At 39.8% G+C, this 16,954-nt stretch overlaps 1 protein-coding gene across 1 annotated transcript in view; it reads right to left on the bottom strand.

Annotated features, from left to right (window-relative positions):
* LOC311278071 (solute carrier family 12 member 2) overlaps positions 1-16,954 on the bottom strand; it is a 28,480-nt gene that overhangs the window by 2,909 nt on the left and 8,617 nt on the right. The window contains exons 6-23 of the mRNA XM_084388652.1: positions 16,383-16,493; positions 16,195-16,303; positions 15,208-15,335; positions 14,364-14,448; positions 14,137-14,288; positions 9,746-9,853; positions 8,424-8,547; positions 7,754-7,855; positions 7,274-7,429; positions 6,113-6,212; positions 5,431-5,542; positions 4,062-4,202; positions 3,262-3,368; positions 2,583-2,656; positions 2,364-2,504; positions 1,340-1,462; positions 627-738; positions 69-155 (exon numbers count right to left, since the gene is read on the bottom strand). Coding sequence (XP_084244778.1) covers positions 69-155; positions 627-738; positions 1,340-1,462; positions 2,364-2,504; positions 2,583-2,656; positions 3,262-3,368; positions 4,062-4,202; positions 5,431-5,542; positions 6,113-6,212; positions 7,274-7,429; positions 7,754-7,855; positions 8,424-8,547; positions 9,746-9,853; positions 14,137-14,288; positions 14,364-14,448; positions 15,208-15,335; positions 16,195-16,303; positions 16,383-16,493 — 2,072 coding nt within the window. The remainder of the gene's footprint in view (positions 1-68; positions 156-626; positions 739-1,339; positions 1,463-2,363; positions 2,505-2,582; positions 2,657-3,261; positions 3,369-4,061; positions 4,203-5,430; positions 5,543-6,112; positions 6,213-7,273; positions 7,430-7,753; positions 7,856-8,423; positions 8,548-9,745; positions 9,854-14,136; positions 14,289-14,363; positions 14,449-15,207; positions 15,336-16,194; positions 16,304-16,382; positions 16,494-16,954) is intronic.

Genomic DNA, 16,954 nt, shown 5'->3' with positions numbered 1-16,954 from the left:
TAATGCAGTACTTTTCAAAGTGACTTTCCCCAACACTGCTCATTACTGGCCAATGCATCTGAACTTACTTGTGCTTCTTCGGCTTGATGTTGATGTCTCCAATAACAGTGATGTCAGAGAAATCAATCCTGAACTTACTGAGCAACGCCGCCATTCTGTGCCAGAGCAAAAGCTTTATTACGGTTCACTACATGCATACACTGCAGAGATGAGATTTTTACTCAATATTCTTGCCTTCCAGCACAAATATTCTTAAATCAATATATACACTTACTGGAGGAGAAAAATCACTGAATATATTAAGTCACATTTTCTGAGTCAAAATGAAGTGAGTTTGTACTTAAAACCAGAACCAATATCTGCAGTTTCAATGTGTTTAGAAAAATAAACTTAATTTAAAGTGAAGGTTTAGTGTTACTAATGCACTAGCTGATTATCTCCAATTTAAAACTGTTTTATTTGATAAACTACCAGTCAAAAATGTGGACTTTTAAGGCTTATACTTAAATGTTTAAAACTAATTCTGCAGACAAATATAAACTGTTTTTTAAATAAAATAATTTGTACACACGAAGCAAAAGGAACAAAGTTCATCCAGCATGTGTAGAGCCGTCAGTAATACTCACGCTCTGCGGTCGTGGTCGATCCGGTTTATCTTTCCTCCGATGAACACACGGATCTTGCAGTCGCGCCATTTCTTTTTGTTGGTTAGCAAATACGGTATCAAAAGAGTCAAGCCTACGACAGCGAGGTGTTAATAACTTATTAAAGCGACACTCTCACAGGATATAATGAAGGCATAATGAAACAGTCTAACCTACATTTACTCAGACATCTTCAACATTCCTCACATTATCAGTTTATTCGCTATAGTTTAGAAAATGGTGATAAAATATGAGCAGAACTCAGTTGATATTTGACTGGTTTTGTCCGTCCTTCTGTTAGACTGTCTCACACATGAATTATGTTGAATATCTGTCAGCTGTTAAATTTAACTACACAATTAGATAATACCAGTTTAGCTCAACCAATCACCAAGCAATGCTTCATTGTGTTCAGTCTGTGTGTAAAAAGAGCATTAGCAATTAAAGACAAAACACTTCAGCAAAACATGATCAGCTCAAAGTGTGGATAATGTCACTGGTAGTCTCTGTATGAAGAATATTTGGGTATAATATGTCACAGTTTACTGTATTCTGCTCTCCTCACTTACATAAATGAACTATAGTGTCCTGCACACACTAGTGAAGAAATATCAAATTATATCTGGTGTCTGAATAATTTTTGGTTTGACTGTACATTCAATCAAAAGTACATTAAAGTTGAAATATCACTTGACCTCCGTCGTCGAACAGCCACCAAACATCAATCGTCCCTTTGCTCTGTTTCTTCTGGAACTGCTGGCTGGCGTTGAGGAGTCTCTCGTCCGCAGAACTGAGCGGCAGGCGAAGCTTCTTCGTGTCTGTCGTTAGAGAAGAGGAGTTTACCAGATGCTGGTTCCACAAGAGAACTAACATTCATCATGAATTTGAAGTGTTTTTGAATATGTGAAGCGAACGTTACATTGTATCATTCTTCAAACATTATGGAATGTTAATTTTGAATGTTCTCTGAACGTTCTGAAACAAGTTGTAACATTTTAAAAAATGTTATATGAACATCCAAACTCTGCATGAACGTTGTATAGTATGCATAATGTTTTTGTGCTAACATTTTGAAAACATTATTGAAGACCAGAAAATCTTGATTGAATGTTTTATTAAAGTCCCCCAGTAGTCAATCATTTTATTCTTTAAATCTCATCTTTGATCAGCAAAATGACATATTTAAATGTTTTTTCCTTGAAAAAATTTGTCATGCCTTAAAATATCTTGAATGTAACTCGACACCCTCGCCTCATTTAGTATGCGCGGTTCTATGAATATGCAAATGAGCCCCGCCTCCACTCACTCACTCAGCTCAGAGATCCACTGGTTGACGATCACACGTTGATCTGATTGGTTACAAGGTAGTTTGTGACGTCAGAAACACCAGCGATTTCAAAGCGTGTGTTTGAGACTGTCTTTGGTTCACTGCAGTTTTAAGGAGGAAATACTCAGCAATGGTGTCGCCTTATGAACTTACACATGCTTTGTCTTAAAGCAGATTAAACACACCACATAGACACATAAACTACATTAAACGCTGGATTTTCACCACAGGGGGACTTTAACGTTACTGGAAGAACGCTTGTTTCATTACTTTGAGAGAACCTTGCCAGAACTTTGAATCTGATATTCTGAAGATACAAAACATTCATCGGAGATTCATAAACTGGAGGACATTTGTAGTGTCATAATACAACTGAGTTCATGACCTCTGACCTCTGAAGATGAGCGGGCTGCTTTGACAGCTGGTTGCTATAGATGATGGTTTGGAGGAATCGCTGTCGAAGTCTTTGATGTTGATGGACACCAAGAGATCCTTCATTCCCGGCGTTTTCTCCTGCGAGGACAGAAACTCATCTGGAGAAAGAGCAGTGGCGTTAAAATCCCTGATGAAGAGACCGATGAAGTTTACACTTCAGCAACTGGAAACTCGACCTTGAATGTGAGAGATGTCGAGACCTTCCTTCAGTCTCAGGAGAACCACCCCGTACTGCAGGTCGAACGCATCACTGGGAATATGAGGAAATAATCAGCATTCATAAAAACCCGAAAACAGCATCGAGACTTTGAGAAAGGGCAATATATGGAATCTTTAAATGGTTGTAATTCATGAATACTTGCTTCGGTTTAAAGAAGACACTCAGATTATTGCAGCATAGAAAGTGTAAAAATGTATATATGTGTAAGTTTACAGTAAAGCAAATGCCCTGAACTAAACAAAAGAGTGTTCCAAACTTTAAGTTGAAAAAGTTTTGCCACTAAACGGTTTTAAAGTAGCATTTCCATTTTTTCACAGGATGAATTTTAAACGTGTGCAATGAAAGAAGTGTCAGTGGGAGTTCAGGTCCTTGCACACCGAGTCCCAAATTCGTGTCCGAAAATTGTCGAAAAATGTAAAAAAAAACACATTTACACTATGAAACTTTCGTCCATCATAAAAAATTTGGATCGGGTTCGATTTTCTGTTTTTCCGTTTTTTCGCATTCTTAGCAAGAATTTTGAATTGTGTTTTTTTGACAACTCAGAGCCACCGAACGACGGATACGAAAAACCGCATAGTCTCAGTGTGCAAGGACCTTTAACAGGTTAAAGATGAAGACAGAAAGAGACTCGCTGGATGGTGTTGATGTAGGTTTCCACGTCCTTCATCTCGCCGTCCCTCCAGTTGTTCTTAAAGCCGAACACTAGTGTGTTTGGTTTCAGGCGACCCAGACCAGCGGTCTGTCAATCAAACGACAGCAGTTTCACTCTTACACTCCACTAACACTGGTGGACAAACTATTTTCAGCCTGTTATTGTCTGTGAAATGTACTCGAAATTTCTAAGAAAACGGCAAGAAATCCATTAAATTACATGTGAAGTTTCTTAGTAGAAAAATTGAAACAGTATTTTCTTGTACAATACACTCCAGTAAACTTTATTTACAACTTCAAAATATAGTTTTTACACTGAAAAAATGATTGTTCTAGTTAGTATTTCTGCACAAATATCGAAACATTCTTAAATCAAGATATATTTACTGGATAAGCAGTATGACTGAAGATATCAAGACTGAACAACGCATCAAAATGAAGTATCCGCCAATGGAGTCAGAAGAAAACTCTTACCTCAAAGGGAAAAAAAGATGATTTTTCTCACTCCATTAGCAGATTTAAGCATGAATTTGCTTCATTTTGATGCATTTTTCATTAGACAAGTCTTAATATCTTCAGTCATTTTGCTTCTTCTCCAGTAAATGTATCTTGATATAAGAATGTTTGGATATTTGTGCTGGAAAACGAGACAGAAACATCATTTTGTGTTTTAAACAGGTTCTGTGTGAAGCCGTCTCTCAGATTACACTGATTCACTTCACTACATAAGCTCTTTATCAAAAATGACATCATCTGTCATATTTTCCAGGTGTGTTCTGACCTGTAGGAGATACTGGGCTCCTTGTCTGAGATCATCAGCAAACACAGGATTGTAGAAAGCTTTGATTCGGGCCTTCAGGAGCCAGCGCTGATAGCGGACCTGCTCGTTCATCATCTCCTTATAGTTGGGCCGCCGGTATCCCTGCAGGAGAAGGACAGAACAACTGCAGCTTTGGCTGAGGAAACTGCAACAACGTACAATATACACAGTATTTTAGTCTTGTTTTCCAGTACAAATATCGAAACCCTTTTAACCCTCATTTACGGCTCACACTCACAGCTGATCCAAATGTAACCATTTATAAACAAACATAAGCTAAAAAGTAAATCCAAACACAGGGAAAGAACAAAAACAAATAACCAGAGGATAACTGGGAACAGGCGAGGGTAATCAATCACTGAGGCAACAAATGAGGGTAACTATAGAAACAAAGGAAAACAGGAACTGAACACTTGGAATGATAGGAAAAGAAAATACACTTCAAATGAAAAATCCAATCGCAAAAACAAAAAACACAAACACAGTAGTAATTTTGTTCAATAATATTTTTTGTATTTTGAATGAATTTTATGGTAGTATTTATGCAATAATTATGATCTGTTGGTTTCCATAAAATAAAAAATTCTAAATAAAATAATAATTTGTCAATTAACCCCTTTATTGCTGTGTGCTTATTTCTGCATCATGTCTGATTTGTTGATTGTACCCCCAAAATTCTCATTCATGAATTCTTTTTCATGAATTTTTCTCATTCATATCTATGGTGGTCAGTTTTGATTGTGAGGAGCTCAAGCGTGACTCATTTTCTTCTAATGATTTCCAGGATTTTATTCTGTGTTCACACTGCAAGTGCTACAAAAGTCACATTCTGATCAACTAAAACACTTTAAAAAAACTAAATGTAAAATTTGAACGAAAAACACTAGAGGGTTAAATCAAGATACACTCACTTGACAAGCAAAATAACTTACATTAGGTCTTGTATACTAAGAAACTAAGTGGGTTTCTGCTAAAAAACAAGCACAGATATCTGCCAATGGGGTCAGAACTCCTTCCGAGTTAAGATTATCTTGGTAACACTTCACAATAAGGGTGTCGTTTATTCAGCTAACGTGAACTAACAATCCTTCAACAGCATCCAGTGCATGTTCATTTCAGCATTTAATACATTTTTAAGGTAAAAAAAGTATCAGTTTACGTAGTTAATGCACTGTGAACTAACATGAGCATGAATATAATTTTGCTTCTTCTCCAGTAAATGTATCTTGATTTCATAATGTTTAGAGATTTGTGCTGGAAAACGAGACAGAAACACTGAGGAAGAACATATTATTGTCATATTGAAGAAGAGATGAAGTGTGTGACGTACAGAGCGCACGTGTCCGCACACCATCAGGCCTGAGTTGTTGGTGAAAGCGTGTACGAGATACATCAGCGCCGGCCGAGAGTTAGGGTATCCGGACATGACGAGACACTGAGGCCTGTGGGAAACATCACAACTTCACGTCTCTGCAGAGTCACGTTAGTTTAGTCCAAAGTGTCTACACTGGTCAAATATGGACAAACCCAAACTTTGGGTTAAAAATGTAATGTAAAAATGTAACCCAACGGCTGGGTTTGTCCATATTTGACCCAAAGTTGGGTTGAAACAACCCAGAGTGTATGTTTATTTTTGAGTTGTTTTACAAATTGGTCACTATAGCTGATATAATGGTCTGGTTTATGGATTGTGATACCGGTTTATTGGAAATGTAACAAAAATTGTAATTTTATTTGGGAAATATCATATACATAAAGCAAAATGTATGTTAACTGAACTAAATGGTAGACTATTTTCAACTGACTTAACTTTTTTTTTTTACTTCAATAAAGAACAATCGTAAAGCTGTTGAAAATGATACCTGATGTTTTAGATGTATGATTGATTTTTTGATACAAAATGCAGAATTGTGATCTTAATTTTTTATACATTGAAGTGTTTTGACTCTGTATTCCCCTATTGTTGTTGTTAAATGATTCTCTTCACACATCTGTGTGTTCATCTGATTCACCTGAAGTTCTTGATGTGATCCTCGACGCCCGTCAGATGAAGACTGTGTGTCAGCGCTTTATTGTACATCAGCGCTTGTGTGGACGAACCCCAGTTCACATCTGCAGTAGAGAGACACAGTTTAACCTCTGACACTCTCACTTAGGATGATTTTAAAACATAATCAATAACACTTTACAATAAGTACTCACATTAGTTAACATTTATGCATTTGGAAGATGCTTTTATCCAAAGTGACGCATTAAATGGATCAAAAGTGACAGAAAAAAACATTTATAATGTTACAAAAGATTCTATTTCAAATAAACGCTGTTCTTTTAAACTTTTTATTCATCAAAGTAAAAATAAAATGTATCACAGTTTAATTTTATTTGGGAAATATCATATACATAATGACATTTATCATTTATATAATGAGTATTTATATAATGAATGATTTCTGAAGGATCATGTGACACTGAAGACTGGAGTAATGATGCTGAAAATTCAGCTTTGATCACAGGAATAAATTACACTTTACTGTATATTCACATAGAAAACAGCTGACTTACTTTATAATAATATTTCACTGTTTTTACTGTATTTTTGATCAAATAAATGCAGCTTTGGTGAGCAGAAGAGACTCTTTCAGAAACATTAATTATCTTAATCATTCAAAGCTTCTCACAATATGTCATTTTAAAGTCCCCCTGTGGTGTAAATCCAGCTTTTAATGTAGTTTATGTGTCTATGTGGTGTTTTTAATACACTTTAAGACAAAGCATGTGTAAGTTCATAAGTCGACACCATTGCTGAGTATTTCCTCCTTAAAACTGCAGTGAACCAAAGACAGTCTCAAACACACGCTTTGAAATCGCTGGTGTTTCTGACGTCACAAACTACCTTGTAACCAATCAGATCAACGTGTGATCGTCAACCAGTGGATCTCTGAGCTGAGTGAGTGAGTGGAGGCGGGGCTCATTTGCATATTCATAGAACAGCGCATACTAAATGAGGCAAGGGTGTCGAGTTACAATCAAGATATTTCAAGGAAAAAACGTTTAAATATGTAATTTTGATGATCAAAGATGAGTTTTAAGGGATAAAATGATTGACTACAGGGGGACTTTAAACAATATGTTGCATAAAGCGTTGCACAATCTGAAGTGAAAGCAGATCTGACCTGGTTTCTTATAGCTGACGTATATGTAGAGCGCCAGGACGATGCCGTTGGTGACCAGCGCCGCCCACCAGTTGATCACGAACATCACGGCGCAACACAGCACGGCTCCGGCCAGCGACACCCACTTATTATAGTACTTGAAGCTCGGACGCCACCCTGTCCAGATGTGTGCATCAGCATGATCAACTCCATCAGGGATGTTTTACACACTGGCTGAATCCGAAATCACCCCCTATACCCTCAAATAGGGCTTTTTTATTTGAGCGGACGGCAATTTGTAGTGGACACCATAGTGGACGTTATTGAGTGCACTCATTCAATCCCACAATGCACTGCAATAATGACGTACGCTCAACGGCTGTCCGAATTCACTCACTTGTTTTCATTCACTCCTTCAAGTGAACAGTATTAGTGGACTAACGTAGGGAATAGTGAATGGTTTCGGATTCAGCCGCTGACTTCAAAGAAAATGACACTTGCCTGGAGAGTTGGCCAGCGACGCGTGGAACACAGAGAAGTTGATCAGTGCGTACGAGGCCAAGAAGAAGTTGGAAATGATGGGAGCGATGATGTTTAACTCCGCTGAAACACCAACACACGTGATTTAGACACACAGACGCTGTCGTTGACATACAGTCAAACCTACATTTACTCAGACATCTTCAACATTTCTCACATTATCAGTTTATTCGCTATAGTTTAGAGAATGGTGATAAAATATGAGCAGAACTCAGTGGATATTTGACTGGTTTTGTCCGTCCTTCTGTTAGACTGTCTCACACATGAATTATGTTGAATATCTGTCAGCTGTTAAATTTAACTACACAATTAGACAATATCAGTTTAGCTCAACCAATCACCAAGCAATGCTTCATTGTGTTCAGTCTGTGTGTAAAAAGAGCATTAGCAATTAAAGAAAACACACTTCAGCAAAACATGATCAGCTCAAAGTGTGGATAATGTCACTGGTAGTCGCTGTATGAAGAATATTTGGGTATAATATCTCACAGTTTACTTTATTTTGCTCTCCTCACTTACATAAATGAACTATAGTGTCCTGCACACACTAGTGAAACAACGTCAAAAGTTATATCTGGTGTCTGAATCATTTTTGTTTGGCAGTATAAGAGTGAAGTGGAGGGTGATTTACCGATCAGAATGAAGGCCAGGCCGATGACGAAGGTGAGGACGTACGCGCGCAGAGGCTCTTTGTTCTTTCCGTATCCTTTGGCAAACACATGTAATCCAGGGTAGATTTTATCCTTACACAAGGCCTGCAGAAGTGCGCACACACACACACACACACACACACACGCATGCACACACACAAACACACACACACACACACACACACACACACACACACACACACACACACACACACAATCATGTCATAAGATAAAAGACAGAAAATGCATCATCATTTACTGTATGCATTTGGCAGATGCTTTTAACCAAAGTGGCTTACATTGCATTCAAGCTTTTAAAATGTTATCCGTACGAGAGCGTTTACATCAAACAAATTGCCTCGTTCGCTGCTGTATCTGATGATTTTGCAAAAAATTACCCAAATGCCAAATGCGAAAATCAGAAAGCACAAGCTTTTGTATCAGGTTGCCTTGTTGAAACCCTTAAAGTAACAGTAGAAGATGAGAAGATAGTGAAATTACGCGAGGAAATCTCCTCAAGTGTTTAGAAGTCGGACAGTCGACGTCATTAACATTGACGTTACCACACATGAAACACGTGTAACGGACAATTTGCAGATGCAAACGGCTAAATAATGTGTTTTTGTTTGGCTGCATGTCACATTATATATTACTCATCACAGCTGTTGAAAGTGATTCACACATTCAGCAAGATGCTTTTTTAAAATTAAATAAATATAATCATCACATAAGATAAAGTTCTCAGGACTTTAGCAAACGTTCTGTCAAGGTTCTCTCAAAGTTATGGACAAACGTTTTTCCAGTAACGTTAATAAAACGTTTGTTCAAAGTTATCTGGTCTTTAATAATGTTCTCATTAGTGACCGGAAGGACAAATATCAAACATTTCTTAAATCAAGATGCATTTACTAAAGTAGTAAAATGACATAAGATATTAAGTCCTGTTTTCTGACGAAATAAATAAAAATGAAGTGAGTTTTTGCTTAAAACAAGTAAAATGATCTGCCAGTGGGGTGAGAAAAATAATCTTGTTTCTTTTTGAATTAACATTATTTTTCTGACCCCATTGGCAGATAATTTAGCTTTTTTAAGCAACAACTCGCTTCATTTGGATTAATTCTCCTGGAAACCAAGACATAATATCTTATGTCATTTTACTCATCTAGTAAATGCATCTTGATTCAAGAATGTTTAGATATTTGGACTGGAAACAAGACAAAAATACTAAGTAAGAACATGGACATGGCCTCAGTTAACCTCTGACCTCAGTGTCGCAAACATAGAGAAGGATCTGAAGTCTGACCTGGAAGACTTTAGGAGCGCTGACGAGAGACGCCAGCGCCGACGAGAGCGTAGCGGAGAAGATCCCAGCCGTGATGAGCGGCCCGAACCCAGACACCAAACTCATCACCTGACAGAACCACACACCCATCATCAGTAACATCACAGAACCACACAACCATCAGTAACATCACAGAACCACACACCCATCATCAGTAACATCACAGAACCACACACCCATCATCAGTAACATCACAGAACCACACAACCATCAGTAACATCACAGAACCACACACCCATCATCAGTAACATCACAGAACCACACACCCATCAGTAACATCACAGAACCACACACCCATCAGTAACATCCATCAGTAACATCACAGAACCACACACCTATCAGTAACACCACAGAACCACACACCCATCAGTAACACCACAGAACCACACACCCATCAGTAACGTCACAGAACCACACATCCATCAGTAACACCACAGAACCACACACCCATCAGTAACACCACAGAACCACACACCCATCAGTAACGTCCATCAGTAACATCACAGAACCACACACCCATCAGTAACGTCACAGAACCACACACCCATCAGTAACGTCCATCAGTAACACCACAGAACCACACATCCATCAGTAACACCACAGAACCACACATCCATCAGTAACACCACAGAACCACACACCCATCAGTAACACCACAGAACCACACATCCATCAGTAACGTCACAGAACCACACACCCATCAGTGACATCACAGAACCACACACCCATCAGTAACACCACAGAACCACACATCCATCAGTAACGTAACAGAACCACACACCCATCAGTGACATCACAGAACCACACACCCATCAGTAACGTCACAGAACCACACATCCATCAGTAACACCACAGAACCACACATCCATCAGTAACGTCCATCAGTAACATCACAGAACCACACACCCATCAGTAACGTCACAGAACCACACACCCATCAGTAACACCACAGAACCACACATCCATCAGTAACACCACAGAACCACACACCCATCATCAGTAACATCACAGAACCACACACCCATCAGTAACACCACAGAACCACACATCCATCAGTAACACCACAGAACCACACATCCATCAGTAACACCACAGAACCACACATCCATCAGTAACGTAACAGAACCACACACCCATCAGTGACATCACAGAACCACACACCCATCAGTAACGTCACAGAACCACACATCCATCAGTAACACCACAGAACCACACATCCATCAGTAACGTCCATCAGTAACATCACAGAACCACACACCCATCAGTAACGTCACAGAACCACACACCCATCAGTAACACCACAGAACCACACATCCATCAGTAACACCACAGAACCACACACCCATCATCAGTAACATCACAGAACCACACACCCATCAGTAACACCACAGAACCACACATCCATCAGTAACACCACAGAACCACACATCCATCAGTAACACCACAGAACCACACATCCATCAGTAACGTCCATCAGTAACATCACAGAACCACACACCTATCAGTAACGTCACAGAACCACACACCCATCAGTAACGTCCATCAGTAACACCACAGAACCACACATCCATCAGTAACACCACAGAACCACACACCCATCAGTAACGTCACAGAACCACACACCCATCAGTAACGTCCATCAGTAACATCACAGAACCACACACCCATCAGTAACGTCACAGAACCACACACCCATCAGTAACGTCCATCAGTAACACCACAGAACCACACATCCATCAGTAACACCACAGAACCACACATCCATCAGTAACACCACAGAACCACACACCCATCAGTAACACCACAGAACCACACACCCATCAGTAACGTCCATCAGTAACATCACAGAACCACACACCCATCAGTAACGTCACAGAACCACACACCCATCAGTAACGTCCATCAGTAACACCACAGAACCACACATCCATCAGTAACACCACAGAACCACACATCCATCAGTAACACCACAGAACCACACACCCATCAGTAACACCACAGAACCACACATCCATCAGTAACGTCACAGAACCACACACCCATCAGTGACATCACAGAACCACACACCCATCAGTAACACCACAGAACCACACACCCATCAGTAACACCACAGAACCACACACCCATCAGTAACACCACAGAACCACACATCCATCAGTAACGTAACAGAACCACACACCCATCAGTGACATCACAGAACCACACACCCATCAGTAACGTCACAGAACCACACATCCATCAGTAACACCACAGAACCACACATCCATCAGTAACGTCACAGAACCACACATCCATCAGTAACACCACAGAACCACACACCCATCAGTAACACCACAGAACCACACATCCATCAGTAACGTCACAGAACCACACATCCATCAGTAACACCACAGAACCACACATCCATCAGTAACACCACAGAACCACACATCCATCAGTAACGTCACAGAACCACACATCAGTGACATCACAGTACCACACATCCATCAGTAACGTCACAGAACCACACATCCATCAGTAACACCACAGAACCACACATCCATCAGTAACACCACAGAACCACACATCCATCAGTAACGTCACAGAACCACACATCCATCAGTAACGTCACAGAACCACACATCCATCAGTAACACCACAGAACCACACATCCATCAGTAACACCACAGAACCACACAGCCATCAGTAACATCACAGAACCACACACCCATCAGTAACATCACAGAACCACACACCCATCAGTAACACCACAGAACCACACATCCACACACCCATCAGTAACATCACAGAACCACACATCCATCAGTAACACCACAGAACCACACATCCATCAGTAACGTCCATCAGTAACATCACAGAACCACACACCCATCAGTAACATCACAGAACCACACATCCATCAGTAACATCACAGAACCACACATCCATCAGTAACACCACAGAACCACACATCCATCAGTAACACCACAGAACCACACACCCATCAGTAACACCACAGAACCACACATCCATCAGTAACATCACAGAAATCTCAACAAAACTTCTTTCAGACATATTAACTATCTTAAAGTCCCCCTGTGGTGAAAATACAGCTTTTACTGTAGTTTATGTGTCTATGTGGTGTTTTTAATCTGCTTTAAGACAAAGCATGTGTAAATTCATAAGTCGACACCATTGCTGAGTATTTCCTCCTTAAAACTGCAGTGAACCAAAGACAGTAGGCTTGTTTGAGATGCGCCTTGCCTCGCCTGAAATGTAGTCGAGAGTAGGCGGCTGCAGTGAGGGGAGGAGTGAAAAAAGCGCAGGCAAGCCGGACATTTCTCTCTTCTCGTAGTGGATCTGACACCTGCGAGATCAAAGATGGATTTCGCGGGATTCACGCTTGTGCACAGTGTTGCTAATAAACTGGATGTAATTCGAGTTCTGTTGCTTTTATATGAAAATAAATAAAATGAACAAGACACCCAAAGTACTTGTTATTTAATTCCATTCCAAATAGGCCTACATGTTTATCAATAATTTTTTCTTTAATACAGAAAGTGTTCTATGTGGGGTTTTTTTGTGTGTTTTTTTTTTATAAAAATTAAATTGCATAACCCAAAGAGATTGCACTGTCAGATAGTTTGGGAATATTCACACATAACATATACACATAAAACATGATATTAGAGTTTTAAAATCAAACATTTTAAAAGAGAGCAATACATCACAGTTGTTTAAACCAATGAGCATTAAGCTGTGTCGTCAGCAAGTCGTTTCCCATCATGCTTTTGATCAGCGCAGTCAGTGGAGAGCAACTGCGCTCGACTGCAGAATCCGACACGTGCGCCTTGCGCTCGCGAGAGATTTTTGACATACGTCAGCATGACATCAGAGCAAGGCGGACCGCACTCGGACACATTTCTAACCGGCATGCATCTCGCGCTGATCACCGGTGATCGATTCTGCGCAGATTTTGCTCATCTCAAACAAGCCTACTCTCAAAAACACGCTTTGAAATCGCTGGTGTTTCTGACGTCACAGACTACCTTGTAACCAATCAGATCAACGTGTGATCGTCAACCAGTGGATCTCTGAGTGAGTGAGTGAGTGAAGGCAGGGCTCATTTGCATATTCATAGATCCGTGCATACTAAATGAGGCGAGGGTGTCGAGTTACATTCAAGATATTTCAAGGAAAACACAATGAAATCAAACAAATCAAAGATGAGTTTTAAGAGATAAAATGATTGACTACAGGGGGACTTTAATTATTCCAGTCTTTTGACTAGTAGTGTATGCATTCTAATATAACCATGATAAGTATATAAGCACATCTTATGCCTGTGTTTGGCGTCACACACACACACACACCTGGAAGTCGTTCTGAAGCCCGTACTTGCAGCCTCCCTCTTTGCAGATGGAGAAGTCGAATCCGAGCGAGCACGAGGCGTCGGTGCAGTTCTCCAGCGATCCCACGATCGTGTCGTTATCATCGCCTGTGGCGTCTCGCACGATACAAGAGCCTGAAGACACAGCAAACGCACAACGTCACGTCTGATCCGAGACTCGAGATGACGGTCGGAGGAAGAACACATTACCGTTCGAGAAGGCGACAGCGATGTAAACCACTCCGGTTATGAGGATCGCCAGGAGAGTTCCTTTGGGAATCGCTGACTGCGGATCCTAGACACGGGCAGATGTTACAAACATCATCTCTTATGAAATATGATGACAAAAATCCACAGAATCACAAATATAACCCTTGAGAGGAGTGATGCACTGAAATTAAGTTGAAATGGTTTTGGAGGCCCGTGATTATTGACCGAAACAGGGACGTTTAATTACCCAGCGAACAGTGAAAGTTATGATCAAACGTTCTTACAGAACTGATCATCTCTTCCTCTTTACAGCAGCAAATCAACATGAACATCAGAAGGAATGAGGAAAGATACAGAACAACTTCCTGAACTCAATCATGTCTCCTATAATCCATCAATCAGTGTTTCAACCGCAGAGAGACGTCAGTAAAACAGCTTCAAACGTCACATTACCTCAGAGAAGACATCAGTGTCCATAAACTCCAGTCAGCTAGAGAAATAACTCTAGAGGAGCGTTTGATTCATATATGCACTATATTACATATTCATGATATTTTTTACTTTACCTGTGGTCTTCCACATTTAATGCATGTTTGAATAAAGACAGCCAGCGTTTAAATGTTTATATAGCAACAAATAGAAAAAACTAATTTGACATTAAAAAAATGCAATTTAAATGTTTGCAAAATTCAGTTTTTATTTGAGAGTTGATTATTTAAAAATAAATTTGATTAAATCAACTCTATGTTTGGTTTTGGTTTTGTGTTTTGGCTTGAAAACTGTAATCTTGGTTTGGTGAATAATACTTGAGTGCATCAGTTGTTGAGCGAGGATCATCTCTCACCGCCAGGTCTCCGGATATATTGGCTCCGGCTAGGATCCCTGTGGCGGCCGGGAAGAAGATGGCAAACACGGAGAAGAAGGTTTCCTCGTCTCTGAAGTCTGGACCCATGTTCTCCATCATTATGGCAGCTTAGAGACGGACAAACACAGGAACGACAAAGCTTTGAGTATGAAGAACCAGCATTAACACTGAGCCAGTTAAAGACCATCAGCATCTTACACCCACAACATCATGAAACATTCTGCACTCATCTATATGCATCATATCTGTCATAGCGTGCACATGAAAAAATTATGAAGCCGCACGTTTAAAAAACACAATTAGTGATGAAGAGCAAGTAGCTCTATATATTAACTATTAAAATTTCATGCACATTTTTTTTTCTTACAAAAATACATTCTAAATTAAAGACCCGCTGAAACCCAAATGTACGTTTTTTAGCTTTTAGTATGAATATGTTCGCCTTAAGGTTATGAATAAGCTTCCAAAACAATGACAAAATTCGCATTTAGGAGAAATAAGCATTCAAAACTTACAGTCTCTCACTTCTGCTAAAACGGATCAGGGATTTTTATGACTTCAGCTTCTCATCACATCTTCTGTCCAATCAAACGCTCTCTAGAATCTAAAGCTCCGCCCCCTTTGCTATAAACACCACCTGACCAAAGCGACCGTTGACAGACACAGAGCATTATGGGTTGGAGATGTTATATATATGTGTTCAGTTACTCAATTCGCTTCTAATGGTGCTGTCAGTCTGTGAGGTAAACTAAATGCTATTGGTTATTTGAAAAGGGGGAGGAGCCAATAAATAAGTCCCGCCTTTGCTTCCTGTTTCAGTGGAAATTACATCAACGCATCAAACAAAGCTGCGCGTTCCAAGGCCTTTATATATCACTTTTTCATACTGTATAAAAAGAGTCATCAGAGTAATTCCTCCAGGACTGATTGATATGAAACTAAAGCAGATGAGCAGAGACGTCCCACCGTTATAACTGAAGAAGCCTTTGGGTTCCTTTGCCTCCACAGGGATGAAGGATCCAATGAAGTAGTTGCAAATCGCCGCCACAAGAATCACCAATAACACAATCTGGGCCTGTCAAAGATAATCAATACATCACGAGAATAATAACTACTGCAAGAAGAAATCTGAATCCATATAGGGACGTCCTGACCTTCGCTTCCCACTCCATTCCAGCGATGGAGATTCCCAGCAGTAAGATCACCGTGAGCGTTCCCACGATCCTGATGTCATTGATCTCATCGGTCATCAGAGCGTCTATACTCTGACAAACACAGTTTACACCAGAACACTTCAGAAGAATGAGTCTATATGGGTCATATATGTCAGTCTGTCACCCTAATACACTGAAAAAATGCTTTTCTTACTTAGTATTTTTGTCTTGTTTTCAGTCCAAGTATCTAAAAATGCATTTACTTAAAGGGATATTCCACTTTTTTTGGAAATAGGCTCATTTTACACCTCCCCCAGAGTTAAACAGTTGAGTTTTACAGTTTTCGAATCCATTCAGCCGATCTCCGGGTCTGGGGGTCCCACTTTTAGCATAGCTTAGCATAATGAATTGAACCGGACAAGACCATTAGCATCTCTCTCAAAAAAATGAACAAAGAGTTTCGATATTTTTCCTATTTAAAACTTGACTCTTCTGTAGTTACATCGTGTACTAAGACCGACGGAAAATGAAAAGTTGCAATTTTCTAGGCTGATATGGCTAGGAACTATACT

The sequence above is a fragment of the Rutilus rutilus genome (genome assembly GCF_951802725.1).
Source record: "Rutilus rutilus genome assembly, chromosome: 19".
In the NCBI taxonomy this organism is placed as follows: Eukaryota; Metazoa; Chordata; class Actinopteri; order Cypriniformes; family Leuciscidae; genus Rutilus; species Rutilus rutilus.
Note: the sequence above shows the minus strand (reverse complement) of the source record. Positions and strands in the feature narration are given on the sequence as shown.